Source organism: Epinephelus fuscoguttatus, linkage group LG14 (assembly GCF_011397635.1).
Source record: "Epinephelus fuscoguttatus linkage group LG14, E.fuscoguttatus.final_Chr_v1".
In the NCBI taxonomy this organism is placed as follows: Eukaryota; Metazoa; Chordata; class Actinopteri; order Perciformes; family Serranidae; genus Epinephelus; species Epinephelus fuscoguttatus.
The window spans coordinates 2,649,353-2,666,870 of record NC_064765.1 but is presented as its reverse complement, the minus strand read 5'-3'; the positions used below and the strand labels follow the sequence as shown (position 1 = coordinate 2,666,870).

Sequence of the window (17,518 nt, the reverse complement as noted above, 5' to 3'; positions counted from 1 at the left end):
TTTATCTGTTCACCATCCAATCACAGAAATGTGGGGAGAGGTAGAAAAGAGAGTTTGTGTCAACATATTTGTTCACTGTGTAACGGAGATAGTTGAGGCTCCAGTTTTCAGTTATCACTGCACGTTCTCCACAACTTTATTAAACCAGTGGTTCCAGCCTTTTTTTTTGCTTGGACCCATTAAAATCAGTCAGTGTCTGCTTGTAGCTGTCTTCATAAGTCATGACTTTATAACGACAGAGGAGTAATCTTCCTTCTCAGATTTTGTTTTTTAGAGTCCCAAATAGGTGAACGTGCCCAGTGTTTTCAACAAAAGATCAAAATACAGTTTATTTTGTATAACAACACATGAAGTTTTCCTCTCTTATGGCTTTAATCATCTTGTTACCCACCATATTTATCTGAGGATGCCAACCACTGCAACACAATGATAAGAATATATTATTCTGTGCCGGGAAAACACATGTAATGTTTATTTTAATGGGATTTCATTTGAAGTTTCATTTGCAAAAACGGATATATTTGTTTCCATTTAGTTTCCTAAATCGTGCTTTTTTTGAAAACATTTTGATTTATTTGTTTTTTACTGCACACTTAACCAAATATCTCACATATCTCACAAAATCCTTCACGTCCCAGCCATCTCCCCTCTCCTCCGGTGTTCCCCAGGGCTCTGTCCTCGGTCCCCTCCTCTTCATTATCTATCTTCTCTCCCTTGGCCATATTTTTTAAAAACACAATATGCGGATGACACCCAGCTCTGTCTCCCCCAAATACACCTCCCGCCCACCTCCCTCTGTGTCTGTTTACAGGACATCAAATCCTGGTTCTCCGTCAACTTCCTCAAACTGAACAGTGATAAAACAGAGGTTCTCCTCATTGGTTCGAAGTCCACCCTCAAAAAAGCTAGCAGTTTTTCCATCTCCATAGACAACTCCACTGTTTCCCCCTCCTCTCAGATTAAGAGTCTGGGTGTCATCCTGGACAGTACTCTATCATTCCAAACCCACATCAGTAACGTCACCTGGACTGCATATTTCCATCTTCGCAATATCAACCAACTTCGTCCCTCCCTCACACCCAGCAGCACCGCCATACTGGTCCACTCCCTCGTCACCTCTCATCTGGATTACTGCAACACCCTTCACACTGGTCTCCTCCTCAAATCCATCCATAAACTTCAACTGGTCCAAAATGCTGCCACCCAAATCATCAGCAGAACACCACCCATCCAGCACATCACTCCTGTCCTCCATCAACTCCACTGGCTTCCCAGACAATACCGCATCCAATTCAAAACCCTACTGCTCACATTCAAGGCCATCCATAGCCTCGCTCCTCCATACCTCACTGACCTCCTCCACATCCACACACCCAGCCGGACTCTCAGATCCTCCTCCTGTATCAGCCTCACTGTCCCTCCAGCCTGCCCGACCACCATGGGGTTCAGAGCCTTCAGCCGCTCGGCCCCCCGCCTCTGGATCTCCCTCCTAATACCCGAAATATTCAGTCCTTGGACGCTTTCAAATCCAACCTCAAAACATATCTGTTTAAACAAGCCTATCACTGCTTAATGTCATTGCCTGCTGCTAACTTCTTAATGTTTTATTATTGCTACTGTGTTGTTTTTATTTGTTTATTCTCTATGTACAGTGACCTTGAGTGTCTTGAAAGGCGCTGATAAATAAAATGTATTATTATTATTATTATTAAATTACAAATCAAACTACTGCTGTTTTTTTTTTTTAATCTGGTCTTTAACCACTTTTGCAGATGAAACCTTCATTTTTACTTTTGCGTTAAAAATTTACTTGAATTTTATTTACAAAAATGTCAGCTAGGAAAGTTAAAGTTATTGAGGGCCATATGCAAAACAGTTACAGGGAAGGAGACATAAAATGTGGGGATAAAAAAAGATATACAAAATATAATATTAAGTATATATACATATATATATGTATGTATATATTTGTAGTGCAGGAATAACAAAGTGAATGAATGAACTGTAATGTAAACAGGAGGTAAAAGGTAGTAAATGTAAGCTATATGTTTAATAATAAGAAGAATGATAAAAACAGTCTAGCCGATACAGAGATATAAACAGGGTAGTAAAACAGAAAGTAAAAGTACATGAAGGCAAAGTGAAAGTAGAGTAATAATTAAGTTACACAATGTTGTTAAAAAAGTGCTGGAAAAAATGTACATAATTATTATCATTATTAATATTTATTTGATTATTTCTTTCTTTCTTTTTTCTAGTAGTAGTCGTGGTAGTACTCGTAGTAGCGGAAGTTGTAGTGTCCTAAAACTTTTATTTTGAAATTGAGAATACCCGAACCTGATTGGTGTGTTTCTCAGTGACGTCACCACGGGAAATGGCCACGCAAGCGGTTGGAATCATAACATTGCATTAAAGTCTCTTTACTGTGCCTCCCGTCGTTTAATATCAGCTGTTTAATTTAACTTCTCTCACGGCGGATGTTTCTAACCACCTCTGAGAACCGGAAGTGACCGGAAAAGTTCAACATTTAGCGCGTGCTGCTGTGAAATGAAAACATGTTGCTGGTCGATGTGAGAGCTAACCGACAGCAGCAGCAGCAGCAGCAGCTAGCTAACACACGGCTGTCCGTCTGTGGTGTCTGTCACCGTGCAAAGTAAGTACATCATCATCACTGTATGCACACTGGGTCCTTAAAACCTCCCTGGTAGTGACGTCATAACTCACAGTTTAGCTCCTGCTCCGCTCTGGTGTTAATTTAATATTAAAATCTGACGTCAAAGCTGCAAACACAGAGCTAAGTATCGGCCTGGCTGCTCAGAGGAAGTCACTGATGGAGCCTAACATGAAGTTTGTGTGTTTCTCCAGATGACAAGAAGACGAGTGAAGCAGTGACACTCAGCTCACAGCATGTGACACACACACACACACACACACACACACACAGACACACACAGGCTGATATAAAGTTGGTGTTAAAGATGCCTCGTCTGGAGGAGTTGGCCAACGTCGCCCTGAGGGTGCCGAGCATCCTGGTGCTGGACCTGCTCTATAAATGTGACATTGAAGGGTTGACGGAGCACCTCAAGGCCAAGAATGAAGACATGCTCTTCAAGTACAAATATGTCATCTGGAACATGTACTACATCGGTAAGACAGCATCTGATAACATAATGAGCATGGTACCCATAGCCAGAGTGATGTGCCGTGATTTATGAGGCTACTAATCAATGTGCTCAAGTGACAGCAACTGAAGACCAATTACAGTTTAAAATTGTAACATTAATCAATTGTTAAGATCTGATTTGACTAAAATATTAATGTCTATAGGCCACTGTACACCTGGATATTCCTCGTTTGAGCCTCTCTGATCAGACTGAACTCTGTCTCTGTGTCAGAGGTCCGGATGTTGAGGTGTTTCCTTTCCTCCCTTAGTTTAGTCGCAGCTCCAAGTTCTCGTTCTCATGATTTTCCTCTTTCATTGATCCATCACTGATATTATGTGTGTGATTACACTGGTCGGACTTGGACATAGTTTCCACATTGAACTTCTCGTGTGCATGCAGATGTACACACACGGTTCTATCCATAGTACCATTGAGGGTCCGCGTCAGTCCACAGCAGTAAACAGGTGAGCTCACCGTCCTCCTACTGTCCACATCAGGTGAAAGTGAAACTAAGAAGACGATGCTGGGTCTGGAGGAAGATGCTTGAGTGCAGACAACACAAAAGCAGTGGTTGTGTTCACGACAACAGAACGTTGTTTGCACAGTTTTACACTTGAAATACAAATCGGTACGATGTAGAAGAGAGAAACTGATCCCTTTGTTGGTATCGATCAAATTGACGCTAGGATCGATCTTCAAAATGAAAACGTAGTATTGAGAGCGTCCATTTTTTAGGATTGATCCGCCCACCCCTGGTTACCCACGTGCAGAGGCGCAGAGTTCATGTGGTGGGGACACATACAAAGTGGGGGACATTTTAAACATCAAGTTTTATGCAGCAGTTTTTGGTGTAAATGTGTAAATTGGCCATTTGTTTATCAGTCAGTCATGTTACTTTGGATTTGTGAGGAAAACTTTGGTTTTCTTGCATGCCTCCACAGAAACTGGAGAACATATTAATTTATTGATTGACTGGGGTCCATGTTTAACAACAGCAACAACATGTGTCAACAAACTCTCACACAATTTGTGCAATTTATTAAGAACAGATTGGTTTCACTTCAGTTCAGTTTTAAATTGTGAGGGGTTTTTTTTTTTGGAAAAATGCATTTTGATGCAAACTACTGTTAAAGCGTGTGTCTTAAATTATTTTCTTTTTTTAAATTTACTTTATCTTTATTGTTTTTTAACAAGAACAGAAGACAAAACATGGAACAACAGGCAGTTACATCATAGGTGAGGGTGAATGATTGACGTCGTGTAAAACAGAAAGTGAAAAGAAAGCAGGGTCACTTTAAAGTATCAAGGACTGCCTGTCCTTTATGGCCATGATTGTCCTTTAAGCTCGGACTGTGACTTTGATTCATGAAAAGCCTGGGTACTTTTTAAAATATGTTTATTTATTTTCAGGAACAGAATGATACACATAGCATTCAACAGAATATTCAAACAGAACAACTCAGCTCAGCTCACAGATCAAACCTCTATAAACGAGGAGACTCAGGCGTCACACACTAAAACTAAAAGAAAGAAAAACAAATGAATCGTCCAAATATTTAATACTTTTCAAAGTGTATCTCTTTCTTTTAGTATCATCACTCTTCCTCCGACACAGAAACGTGACGTGAGTGTTTCCTTTTTTCCTTCCAGGTCATCTGATAAACGTGGTGGTGTTGGTTCTGCCGCTGAGACACATTGTGACGCTCTACCTCCATATCCTCGCTGCTCTCCTCCTGTACATGGGCCATCAGATTTCAAAGTGAGATACTATGACAATACTCTACTACTACTGTTACTGCTGTGCTTCCTTGATTTATTGTGCCAAGATCAGTTTTCTCTCCTGACAGAGCTCAGCTGCAGCCTCAGCACTCCTCCCTCTGTGTCTCCACTTTCCTTCAGCCTGACGTATTTGGACAGAAATAAAATGAATGACGTAATCAGTCAAAATCAGAAACATACAAATGTTTGAATTCAGTTTCCCCCAAAAAGGCTGAGAAGTAAATCTGTAATGTGAATGAAGGTGTTCTTCGTTATTGTTTATCTTTAGATAAACCTGGATCAACATCAGTTTCCTTGTGCTGCGTTCAGATGCATTTAAAATACTGAAACCTGAACAAGTTGTTTTTGAGTTCTGATTATATATTTAAAATTATGAGACAGAAAATAAATTTAGATATTATTTAGTTTAATTTTCTTATTTATTTATTTTTTTGTGCGTGTGTTTTTTTTTTTTTGTTTTTGTTATTTTATTTTTGCTTTTTTCATTATTTTTTAAAATTATTTTATGCTTGTTTTCAGGGAATTTCCCCCGATTTGTTTGTGTTTTTTATTTTATTTTTTGCTTATTTTTCTTTTTGTTTTTTATTGTATTTTTTTGCTCGTCAGGTTTTTTTTTTTAACTTTTGTTTTTTGCTTGTTTTTGGTAATTTGTTTTTATTGTATTTTTTTTGCTTGTCATTTTTTAAACTTTGGTTTTTTGCTTGTTTTTGGATGATTTCTTTGTTACTAAAGTAACTTCATGTAACATTTTAATATCCTGCTAATTTTCCGGCCATTTCTTTATTTTCTCGTTGACTCCTATTCATGTTTTAAAAAAAAAAATAAAATCAAGCCAATCCGCTCAGGTTTCGAAGGGTTAATGAGCCGTGTCTGCCAAAAACAAACACCATACAGTGTATACATACCTATAAAACCTGTTTTTCTTTCTGTTTATGTTGCAGGGAGTACGTCCGTGAAGAGCTGCAGTACGGTTATGAAGGAGCAGTTTATCTTGACTCTCTGGCCTTCAACAGATTTGTCTCAGCAATGACCAGTGAGTCCAGAAACACAACGTACACGTAAAATATGAAGCATTTTAGGTTCATTTAGATTCATATCCTAGCACATTATTTATTAAACATTTCCCTTAAAAAGCCTGATTTAAGGTTGCAAAACTGTATTAAAACATCTGATTATAAACTGTTAGACAACTCGTGCAGTTTGATCCAAGTCTCATTTATCCAGTCGTACGCTCAGTACTTCACAAACACATGACTTTTTACTAAAACATTATGATTAAAACACTGACGTATAAACAGCCTCACGTGCAGAAGAGCAGTGCGCCTGTGCTGTTAAATCTGGAAGTGCTTTAGGGTTTTTGGATTCTTCGTTCACCGTGGAGGCGTGCCAGAGAAACATTTGTTTTTCCTGAATTAAATGTAACACGGGGTGATTGACAGAAATACAGATGATCATTTAGGAGGTGAAGGTTTCCTTTAAGGCTTCATTAAGGAGCCATCTTGAGAGACAGCAGGAGGCCTCTTCCTCAGTATTTTAGGTCGACCTACAGCTGAAGTTCAAAACTCTTGAGATGTTATTAGTTGATTTAGTTATTAGTCATCAGGTCTCATAAACACAATCTGCAGCCGTGATCACAGTATCTGATGATTGTGTATTTAGGGCCAGTTGCACAAAACACCTGAAGTTAAGATGTTCCTTAAGATCTGAGTTAAGGCTTCCTTGAAAACAACTCGGTTGCACAAAGCATCCTCAAATCTTCTCCTTGAGGTTTCTTAAAAATGTTTACTTAAGGATTTAAGTTTTACTCTTTATCTTGGTCTTATACTTAAGGAGTTGCTACAGTTTGTTAAACTGTTGCACAAAGAACCTTAGTAACCAAAGTAAGGACAAAAATATAAATGGACACGCTTCAGATCAACAACTGATTTTACACTTTAAGTCAACTGATGATTGTGACAGTCTGGAGTTGGATCTCTCAACTTTCCAAAGCTGCGTTCTTCCAGCCACTTTACAGTAAATGATTGCTCTGTGGTTTTGTGCAACAGGATCTTTCTTGTCAGTTACTGGTGAGGTATTTCTTGTAAGCCTTAAGTGTCGTATTTAAGGAGAAAAACTTAAGGTGTTTTGTGCAGCTGGCCCCTGAAACTTAAGTCGTCGTGTAATTTCCTGTCCAGGTCAGATTATTCTCAGCACGCTGTGTGCCTTCCTGATGAAGACCAGAAAGGTGTGGCTCTTCTCTGCTCACATGCTCCCCCTGCTGGCCCGACTCTGTGCCGTTCATCACGCCACGCTCTTAACCGTCAGCACGTTCTCCATGGGACTGACCGGAGCGGGCATCACCGTGTTCCTCCTCTCACATCTCTTTGTGCCATATCGTCTGGCGAAGGCAGCCTACTCAGAGCTGCTGCAGCTGGAGGTACTCTTATTCTGAAAGGTTTCACAACACATCCTGTTTGTCTGAAGAGGTCGTCGATGTTGACGTCAAATATTTCACAAGTTTCAAGTTTCGCAGTTTAGGAAAAACCACCTCAGCTGATGAAGTCATCAAGATATTTTGAGTGTTGTTTGTCAATTTTCTTTTTTATCAACATCCTTCACTTATTTTGAAATATTCCTCTTTATGTTTCGACACTGATTCAATAATGAATGAATCAAAACTCAGTATCACTGCAGGAATCACAGATTTTTTCGCTTTTAAAGTGAAAATAAATCAAGGTTACATTTCATACGTATATTTTCGTAGGATTTCTGTATTTTATCAAACAGTATTTTATCTATTTGTAATTAAACCTGACCCACAGTGTCTCTGTGACACGTGATAAAAATGTGCTGCTCTGACTTTAAGTTATCTGTTTTATATTCTCTTCTCTATGCATCATGTTTTTCATGCTCCTCCTCCTCTTCGTCATCACGTCCCTGGTTTCCTGTCCCTCAGGTGATTGAGCTGTACAGACTTCTGGCAGTGGGAATCTCCCTGTGGAACCAGTTTGCCGTCCCAGTGCTCTTCAGCGTCTTCTGGTTTGTTCTGTTTGTCGTCCAGCTGTGCTCAGACGCCATGTCAGGCAGCGCCTCCGCAGGCCATCAGGGAATCATGTTCTTCCTGCTCACAAGGTGTGATGTGATGATGAGGATGATGATTCCTCTGAGTGTGTGTGTGTGTGTGTGTGTGTGTGTGTGTGTGTGTGTTCGTACCTGACATCATGTTTCATTTATAATTCTGTGTATTCTTTGTTGCAGTGTTTCTGAATGTTGTGCCACACCGTACTCTCTTCTGGGTCTGACCTTCGTGGTGTCGTATCTCGCTCTGGGACTGCTCAACCTATGCAAGTTCTACCTGGGAGGTTACGCAGCTGTTCAGAACGAGAACGTCATGCACAGGTGAGACGTCGAGCAGAGGCCTGCACGGGTCTGTTGTTGAAAACCCACACATACCTGTAAAGCTCAGTACCAGAACTGACCCGTCGAAGTCAAATTCACACCCACCTATACCCGTTAATAAAAGTCCCGCGATCCCTAATCCCCCAAAGGTTACACTTGTGTCACTGACTTTCAAAATAAAAGGAACTGCAGCTTGATAATAGTGATTTAGATGTTAAAGTATTACACATATATTGCACAGCTTTTTACTTTTATTCTGAAAAATAAAAAATACATATTTTTGTTCTCACCCATATGTAGTTCATTTTTACCCGTGCTCATAACTTTTTATATATTCATATTTTTTATGCGTTACACAGCTTTTTGCAGTTACCCATTGGCGCAGGACTTAGCCTTAGCTTAGAAGAGGATTTAGCCAGTCACAAAGAAGGACATTTTTCAATAAATTTATTATAACGCCTCAAAAGAAAAAACTCAAAATGCAGTGCTGACAGTCACCTTACGTCTGCTCTGTTGTGATTATAATTCTGTCCTCTCCTCGTCTTCTTCAGAGGTGTGACTGAGGGCGTCACTCTGCTCCTGCTCGCTCTTCAGACAGGCCTGTTAGACATGCAGGCTCTGCAGCGCACCTTCCTCCTCAGCATCATCCTCTTCATCGTGGTGACTTCAACCCTGCAGTCAATGATCGAAATAACGGATCCAGTCATTCTGGCGCTGGGTGCATCTCGTAACAGGTAACAACAGTCAGGGTCATGTTTTTAATGAGATGCAGGTGAAGCTCACAGAGTTAAAAATTCATATTCACAAAGTTCAAAAGTTCTCTGAGGAATTTGCTTTGTTATTTATTTATTTTTTTTATTTCTTAATTTCTTCCAGGAGTGTGTGGAAACACTTCCGAGGCCTCAGCATGTGTGTGCTGCTGCTGGTGTTCCCCATCTTCATGGCTTATAAAATCTCCCAGTTTTTCCACATGGACTTCTGGCTCCTCATACTGGTGTCCAGCTGCATGCTGACCTCCCTTCAGGTTGGATTTCATAAGTCTTTCTGGCAAAATGTCAAAGAAACACGTGTGTTCGAACAGCTGAACCCATAAAACTTTATTACATGAATAATATGACATCAAGTTAAAGTTTTATTACAACTAAATTAAATTAAATAACTAATAAACCAGTAACTAATGCTCTGACAATAAATTGATATTTTTAATAGCTGATAGTTTTTATTTTGACTTTAATTTGACTCATTGATGACTAGGTATTAATATTCTCTGTAGGAGCCATATTATGTTTCTTCTAGTATGTAAATAGTTATGTATGTATTTATGGACTACAAGGTACAGGTGAATGTCAGGTGCCTAGAGCGCAGAAACATGAGGCGTGTAGCAAAGCAAAAACAGCGAGCAAAAAGCTTCATTCTCATTAAAAACAGTTACAAAAAGCCGCCTCCAGCTGCTAAAACACTTTCTGTGTGATCGAGGCCTCACCCTGCACCCTTCACTTGGACCTCTGCAGCTCAGTTGATGCTTCTAATGCTGCTGTATTTCTAATTCTTGGTGGGTCACTGTGTGTGCAGTCATGATCATGATACTGTAAATGTTTTGGGATCAAGCTGTTCCCTAAACCCTCTGTGTCTAGTGTTGGAATAAACCTGACTTTGGCGCCCCACAGTGGTCGAATTCAATAGGACACTGTGGCAGACACACTACACAAAAACTTAGAGTACTATTAGAGTAGCAATAAAGATGTTATAGTCACATGAAGATTCTACATGTAACTCCTGTCTTCCTCTAAAGTCCTACAGCAGATTATTTTAAATACTGTAAATTAAAATGTGCACCCTTTGTCCAGGTTACGGGCACGATGCTGATCTACTCCCTCTTCATGGTGGAGCTGTTTCGCAGCGACCCGATCGAGAGCCTGGACGAAGTCATCTACTGGGTGAACGCCGTCAGCAGGGTGCTGGAGTTTGTGGTGGCGCTCTGCGTGGTGGCGTACGGCACCTGGGAGTCGCTGTTTGGCGAGTGGAGCTGGATGGGCGCCTCCGTTATCATCATCCACTCTTACTTCAACGTTTGGCTCAGAGCTCAGTCCGGATGGAGGAGCTTCCTGCTCAGACAGGAAGCAGCTAAGAAGATCAACTCCCTCCCCAAAGCCACGGCTGAACAGCTGCAGCAGCACAACGACGTCTGCTCCATCTGCTTCCAGGTCAGTCGCTTCTCAACACACTGTAACATCCAGAACCTTCTTAACTCTGATCCAGCCGTAGGAACTGAGTTCAAACATCAGAGAGAATCTACAAAAACAAAACAACACATAGGACAGACGGTACAGATGTGCAGGGGTTTAATTTTGTTTCTGTCAGCTCAGTGAAAACATTTTTTAAATTTTCTCACTGTCTGAGTCTTCTAGTAGTTCCCCTAACATTTATTTACTATAGAATTATTGAATTAAAGCTCTATAATAAGATGACTTTCTCTCTCTAAAGTATTGTTTTTTCATTTTTCCAGTGTTGCAGTAAACACACCTTGTGTCACTGCAATAATACAAACGTTACATTTTTTGTGAGATCCCAAACACGTTGGTGTTTTTTCTAACACATTAATACCGAAAGAGCTGGGTGTCGGTACTCGATACCTTTAAGGGATGGACCAGAATAATTCAGTACCAAGCGATATCGAAACCTTTCCAGCAGTGTCCGAGATTAACTTTTTGACTCATCGGCCAAAGAGACCGGTGGATGAAAAATCCACCGGCGGAGCACATTTTTAATGGGCTAAAATAATAAATTGCCTTTTTGTCACATTTATATTTATAGCCGTCCAAGATTTACTGACCAAACAGAAAATCTACCTGTGTTTGGCGCTTGGCGGGTGTCAATTTCAGACCCTGCTCTCCAGTCAAACAATACCTGCATTTGATCCTTTGTGCGGGGGTTTGATCCTGGACCGTCCTGACTCTCCGCCAGAGGAGAGTCTCTCCAGAGATGGTAGCAACAGAATGTTGAACCGACTCTCCTCCACCCTCCTGAATGGCCAGTTCAACGTCTGCCCAGTTAGCACGAGCTAACACAGCAGCAGCTAACATTCAGCGGCAGTGGTTCAGTCTGTGGGGACTTTGCTTGGATCCCAGAGGGTTCTTGATTCAAGTCCCCGTACGAGTGGACTTGCAGCTGGAAAGATGCCACAACACCTATTGGGTACTGCAGATGTGCCCTTGAGCAATGCCCCCAAACTGCTCCAGGGGCACCATTCGTGACTGACCCCGTGTTGCACGTGTGTAGGCAGGATTTGTGAAAATCCGCATTTCAACTGCCAATTTCCTAAAAATTGTTTAGACTGTCGTTGCTCTTCCTGAGGTTTCTAACATTTATTCCCATTAAAGATTTTTTGGGGGGAGTTTTCCCGTATCTGCTGTGAGGGCCCCTAAGGACAGAGCGATGTCGTATGCTGTAAAGCCTCTGAGGCAAATTGTGATTTGTGATGTTGGATACTTTATGAATAAAATAAAATTGAACTGAAATAATAAAAGTAACACCAAGGAGTTAAACGGCCCCGACAAGCTCACTCTGAAACAGCTTGACTCTGCTGTCAAACCTGTTAATAACTGTCAGCTAATGTTAGCCGTGTGATGCTAACAGTTAGCCCTGTCACTGTGTGAGTGCGGCTGGACAGGCTCTCATAACTGTCCTTGGCGCAGAGCTCGCACGCCCTCAGCAGCTACAACCCAAACAGTCTGTGGTGTGCTGAAGTCAGGTGCGGTGTATTTGATGGAGTTGACAGTTCAGTGTGCCGAGATGTCACCAAAACATTTGAAAGCATGACTACACTGTACGCTGCTCCATTCACATCATGGCAAAGGTGTCGAGTCTGGATTAAACATCTCAGGGGAGACAGGTGGTGGAGTAGTTACCAGTGATTCAGGACTAACAAGCATCGCTACATATTTCTTGACGAGTGAACAGTCCAGGGGCGTTTCTAGGATTTGAGGACATCGGGGGCTCAGCCCAGACCTCTGTAGGGACGTCCAGGAGGATCCTACTCCTGGACTATTATTTATGAGCAAGCTTTATTTTGATGCTTTCTTATTCACTCTGAATTGTGGTGTTTAAAATATCAGTAGTTGTTAGTAATTAGACACAGAATGCTTTGCAACTGCATCATTAAAATTTAGAGAAGTTTGAGGTACTTGTTCTCGAGTATTTCCACCTTACGCTCCTAAATACTTCCACTCATCTACGTCTCAGGGGGAAACGTTGTACTTTTTACTCCACTACATTTATTTTTCTGCTTTAGTTACTTTGAAAACTTATATTATTTGTACAAAATATAATCAACTAATAAATCGGCCTCAGGCGCCTGGACCTAACGACGCCACTGGAACAATAGTTGTCTTCGTTTTAAATAACTGGTATGTTCTAAGGTTGTGCTGTCACTCGAGGACAACCACAGGGTGCATAGCTTGTTTTTTTTCCCACCTCTGTTCTGTGAAGAAGAATATCAGGTCAGAGCCAATCAGACGCAGAGTTGGGGCGGGTCTTTGCAGAACGCCATGGGGGAAAAACGCTACACACAGAAAGACAGATCTAAATGTCAGGTGCACTGTGAGGACAAATATAAATGCTGAGTTTTGGACCACATAATAAAACATTCAGTCTAATTTCAGACTTTTCTGATCTATTGAAGTGTACATGGATGTGAGTGATTTATTATGTTGTTTCCAAAGTTACGAACAAATGTTTCTCCATCAGCTGTGATCTATAAAACCAAACAGTTCAATTTTAAAAGTGCTAGAACGTTTTAGTTTCTCGACAGTCTGTCCAGCTCACCGCTGTTTTCAGCAGCAATCCAAAATGAAAATCTGCAGAATGATTTTTTTTTTTATGCTGGTGATGTGATATTTTTAGAATTTTATTTCAGTCTGCAAATAGAAATAAGAACATCATGTATTAATGTAGAAATTCATGTAAATAAAGTCACAGCCTCTCACAGAAAACAGCCGATACTTAAATCACACAGTGCAAAACATTACGATAAAGTCATTTAACATAACGTAGACACTTCTGCAGTCTGATAAAGGTCCAGGAAGCTACAGCTCGTAACACCGACTGTTTTAACAGAACATCAGGCAACATAGCAACACACACACAAAAACAACAAACAAAAGGCAACGTACACACTTTAGGTTCCTGTCCCCTGTGCTTCTGCGTCAGTGTTACAGTCTGATATTTATTTATGATAGCAACTGTTTTTGAACACAAATAAACTCACACAGTAAATTGAAACCTGAAATGACCTCGAGCAGACTCAAAGATCTACTCAGTAGATTTCAGGAGAAACTTTGAACCAGAAATTTGATTTAATCATCAGTACTAAAATGGAAGGTTCAGTATGGAGCAGAGAGAACAAACATAAATCTATTAACAGTTAATTTTATGTCTCACATTTCTTCTCACGACACCAGTAACTTTGATTGTAATGCTGACTGAATAAAATTGTCACACACATATTCAGAGGGACGTGGAGGAGACAGTGACGACATTCTGAGTTTTACAAGCAGCATCTTTATTCCTAAAATCTGCGGAAAATCTGTGGGTGCAGATTCCATATGGGTCTGGATATCACACAGAGATTAAATGTGTGACAAACAGAGACAGACAGCTAAAGTAGACTGTGACGTGTTGAGATGTTTATCTGATGTACGAAGTGGTTAGATGAGAGGTTGAACCAAGAGGACGGTCGAGGCTTCCTTCCGGGTCAACAGTCCATTATTCATATCAAAAACATATCTGAGCCCAAATTATCAACATGAGTGAAGAGTTGGACGTCTTGTGATGTTTGGGAGTTTTACCCAGCTCTATAGTGACGTGGCAGGCTGTGAATATGTGACATACATCCCTGTGTATTTTATTTATATAACACCTAACAGTGTGTGTACCCTCAGAGCATGTTGATCCTGTGTTTCCAGTTTAGCTCCGTCTCTCCTCGCACTATTCAGGCTCGAATCTCTGGCTCTCAGCCATGTTTATGTTTCCACCTCGTTCTCAACAATGATGGTAAGTTCACTGTCAAGGAAGCAGCGACAGAAAATGTTGATAACAACAGTCGGAGAAAGAGGAGAGTGTTTGCTCTGCTGTTTTCTGCTTTAAGGAAAGATAAGATCAGAAAAGATTTTATTTTCCCCATGAAGGAATTCATGTGACAGGGGTTTGGATGCCTGCTGCTTACGGTCTGGCACTTGGTCTCTACCTTTTTATAAAGCCCCGGCCTCTCCTGAGTGCTGTGGGGGAACACGCCCAGAAACGTCCCGAACACAGAATATGAAAATCCAGACAGAGGGCAGAACATAGGGGATGACTGAGAGGGAATACTGCTGGTTGAGTCTATACACTCAGTGTGTCTCCAGTCACAGTGAAGAGGAGCTACAGTCCCAGCTGGACGAGGACATCTAACTGGCCTACTGTCCTTGTCCCAGTATACAAGCACGGGAGGGGAATCCATTTATTGAGCCAAGTATGTGCGACTCCTCTACGATAGGTGGAGATATGCCCCCTTTCAGCTTGTTAGTATTGGACCTTTTTCCTGTTGACCTATTACGTCACAGACCAAACAATGGACAAACAAGTTAGCTACGGTTAGCTAGCAGCTAACTGCTACCATGGTGGACAACTTTACAGCTCTGTACATTTGGTCCGTCCAAAAAGTCACGGCTCTGGATGTAGATTTCTCCATGTTGTTACCGGCTTCTTCTTCTCTTACACATTTAATGCTATTGGACTTCCGGGTCAAAGCCCGGGGCGGAAACTGTGGAGCATGCTCAGAGCGCCTCGGCCAGTTTGGGTCTGACTGACTGTGTACATGCAGGAGTCACATGATCTGGGTGTGTTAGTCCCACTGTGACACATTCACTGCAGGACCATTTCACTCACACTGACATGTTTACAGGGATTTTAAAAAAGTCTGACACAGTAAATCCATTTTCTCTGATGTCATGTAAATGTAGTGACTGTATTTTAGAAAATCCTGCATTACATATCTTAAACTCTAGAACATGTGCAGGATATGTAATGTACACACGTGTCCACAGTAGTTCGTGGGTTAATATGTAGCAACGTCATCATGGAGAAACCTACATCATGTCAGTTTTTAGAAGGGCTTGGGAAAATAGCATTTTGATGCTAAAACATGAACACCTGGGTCACAATTTTATATTTTGTATTTGAACACGAAAGGAACAGTGTTATCTACAGGTGTTTCAGTCAAATCTTATTTGTCTCTCCTCTCCACACAGGAAATGACCTCTGCCGTGGTCACATACTGCGGACATTTCTTCCATGGCAACTGCCTCCGCAAGTGGCTGTACGTACAGGAGACCTGCCCCATGTGCCACCAAACGGTCCGACCCACCCCGACAGGTCCGAGCCCGGCTCCAGGTGACGCTCCAGCTGCTCCAGCTCAGGAAGACGCAGCACCGGATCCGGCTGCACAACAAGAGGGAGATCAGAACCAGGACAGTGGCACGTCTCAAGAGATGCAGAGCGATGCTGCAGCTCCTGAACCCACTGAGCAGCAGGAGGAGACTAAAAGCTTCGAGGACGGAGACTGTGGGACAGAAGATGAAGAGGAAGCTGTCCATGGTCTCCGGTTCAGCTCCAGTGGAGACTTTGTTGGCTTTGTCAGCCCAGTGTCAAGCTGCTCCTCAGGGGGAGATTCAAACTCCCATGTGCCGCTGGGTGAAACTCCTAACATGCACAACAAGGGTGAGGTGAGCGGTAAGGACTCACCGCTGCCATCGACTCTTAATGAGAACACAGTTGAGGACCAATGTGACTCCAACGGAGCAGAACTTAAAGACAGCAGTACTTCCTGTCCCAGAGTGGCACAAAATGGTGATGATAGCTGTGAAGGGACTCTTGAATCATGTCACAGCCTTGATTCACCAGAATCAAACACAAATCTGGAGGCGTCTGGTGTGCGCCTCATCGATAGCCAAGCATCTGTCAAATCATGTAATAAAAACTCAGAACTCTTAGAAGGCACTGACGATCCTCTCAGTCATAAAGGTAACGGCACATGTTCGCACTCGGACCTGGACGGGCTCAGAGAGGCTCAGACTGTCCCACAGACGCCCCAGCCGTCCTCCTCAGACGCCATCGTCTCTTGCACAAGCACAGACAACAGTGACTGACTGCCCTGCGTCAATCAGTGCCTTGGGAGGGTGTGAAAGGTTGATCCTCCACGACGGGGAATGAAACACATTTGCCTTCTTTCTGTGAACCAATCAAAACGTCTTTTACCAGACAGTGTCATGAATGTGATCAGTTTGGAAAATAACACGTCTGGACTGAATATAGAAATTGTGTCGGGTTAAAATGACGCCCTTAGTGTACAACTGTAAAAAAAAAACTATACAAAGAAAAATATATTATAAATCATAGAAAATATGTGTAACTATAAATCAAGTCTCTTGCATTACTATTTACCAAATTCTGGTAGGTAAAGATTTTACGTAGAGAAACTACATTTGATTCTTATTTTGTTCCCAGTGTCTCCGGTCGTCCTCATGTATGTGTTTTGGTGAAAGCAGTGTGGCAGAAAAGAAAAGTTTCATTTGTCTTCATGGATCAGCCTTTTGTACTGCGAAGCTTCCCCCTCTCCCAGTATTAAATTACTGCTGTGAACTTTTTTTTGTTTTTACTGTAGTTTCTATATGAATAAAACTAAGACAGGTGCACAGTGAGGCTGACATCGTGTGCCACGTTTATGAAGTCTAAACAGAATATTACCTCTGTAGAGTCCAGATGAAACGTTTGTCTGATATGTTGGTTCTGAGATAATAAAATGTTCTACAGTGAAGTATAATCAGCATAAAAAGCTAAACAATAATATTTCCCTTGTATGTTGTACGTGTTCTGGACCATTTTCTTAATACAAGTCTTTACAAACCTTATTATTAGTAGACCACGCTTATTTTTGACCCTTTGAAACTGAAGGAATTTTTATTATTCTCTAAAATGAATCACCTGTTTGAGGAGTTAAAGGCACTTGAAAACTATGAAACTTTTTTGCACATGTTGAAAAGAATGTCAGAGCTGATGATTTCATAGCTGAAGAAGACCTCAGGAGACTTTGATGAATTACACACAGGATTTAATGAAGACTCGATCAAGGAGAATCACAGCTGAACACCAGAGTAATAATA

The 17,518-nt window shown here is 41.4% G+C and overlaps 2 protein-coding genes across 2 annotated transcripts in view; one reads left to right on the top strand and one right to left on the bottom strand.

Moving 5' to 3' along the window:
• The window catches only part of LOC125900850 (histone-lysine N-methyltransferase 2D-like), a 422,240-nt gene that overhangs the window by 87,258 nt on the left and 317,464 nt on the right, over positions 1–17,518 (bottom strand). The window lies entirely within an intron of this gene.
• zmp:0000000662 (RING finger protein 145) lies at positions 2,375–17,256 on the top strand. The gene is made up of 11 exons (XM_049596098.1): positions 2,375–2,653; positions 2,866–3,147; positions 4,815–4,923; positions 5,885–5,976; positions 7,118–7,359; positions 7,879–8,054; positions 8,181–8,321; positions 8,873–9,055; positions 9,198–9,345; positions 10,169–10,525; positions 15,608–17,256. Exons 2-11 carry the CDS (start codon positions 2,979–2,981, stop codon positions 16,502–16,504), a joined length of 2,514 nt encoding a protein of 837 aa, XP_049452055.1. The 5' UTR covers positions 2,375–2,653; positions 2,866–2,978; the 3' UTR covers positions 16,505–17,256.

Coding starts and splice junctions, on each gene's coding strand:
- zmp:0000000662 (XM_049596098.1), top strand. CDS start 2,979: ATGCCTCGTCTGGAGGAGTTGGCCAACGTCGCCCTGAGGGTGCCGAGC. Junction 4,924..5,884: donor ATGGGCCATCAGATTTCAAA/GTGAGATACTAT, acceptor TTTATGTTGCAG/GGAGTACGTCCGTGAAGAGC. Junction 5,977..7,117: donor ATTTGTCTCAGCAATGACCA/GTGAGTCCAGAA, acceptor TTTCCTGTCCAG/GTCAGATTATTCTCAGCACG.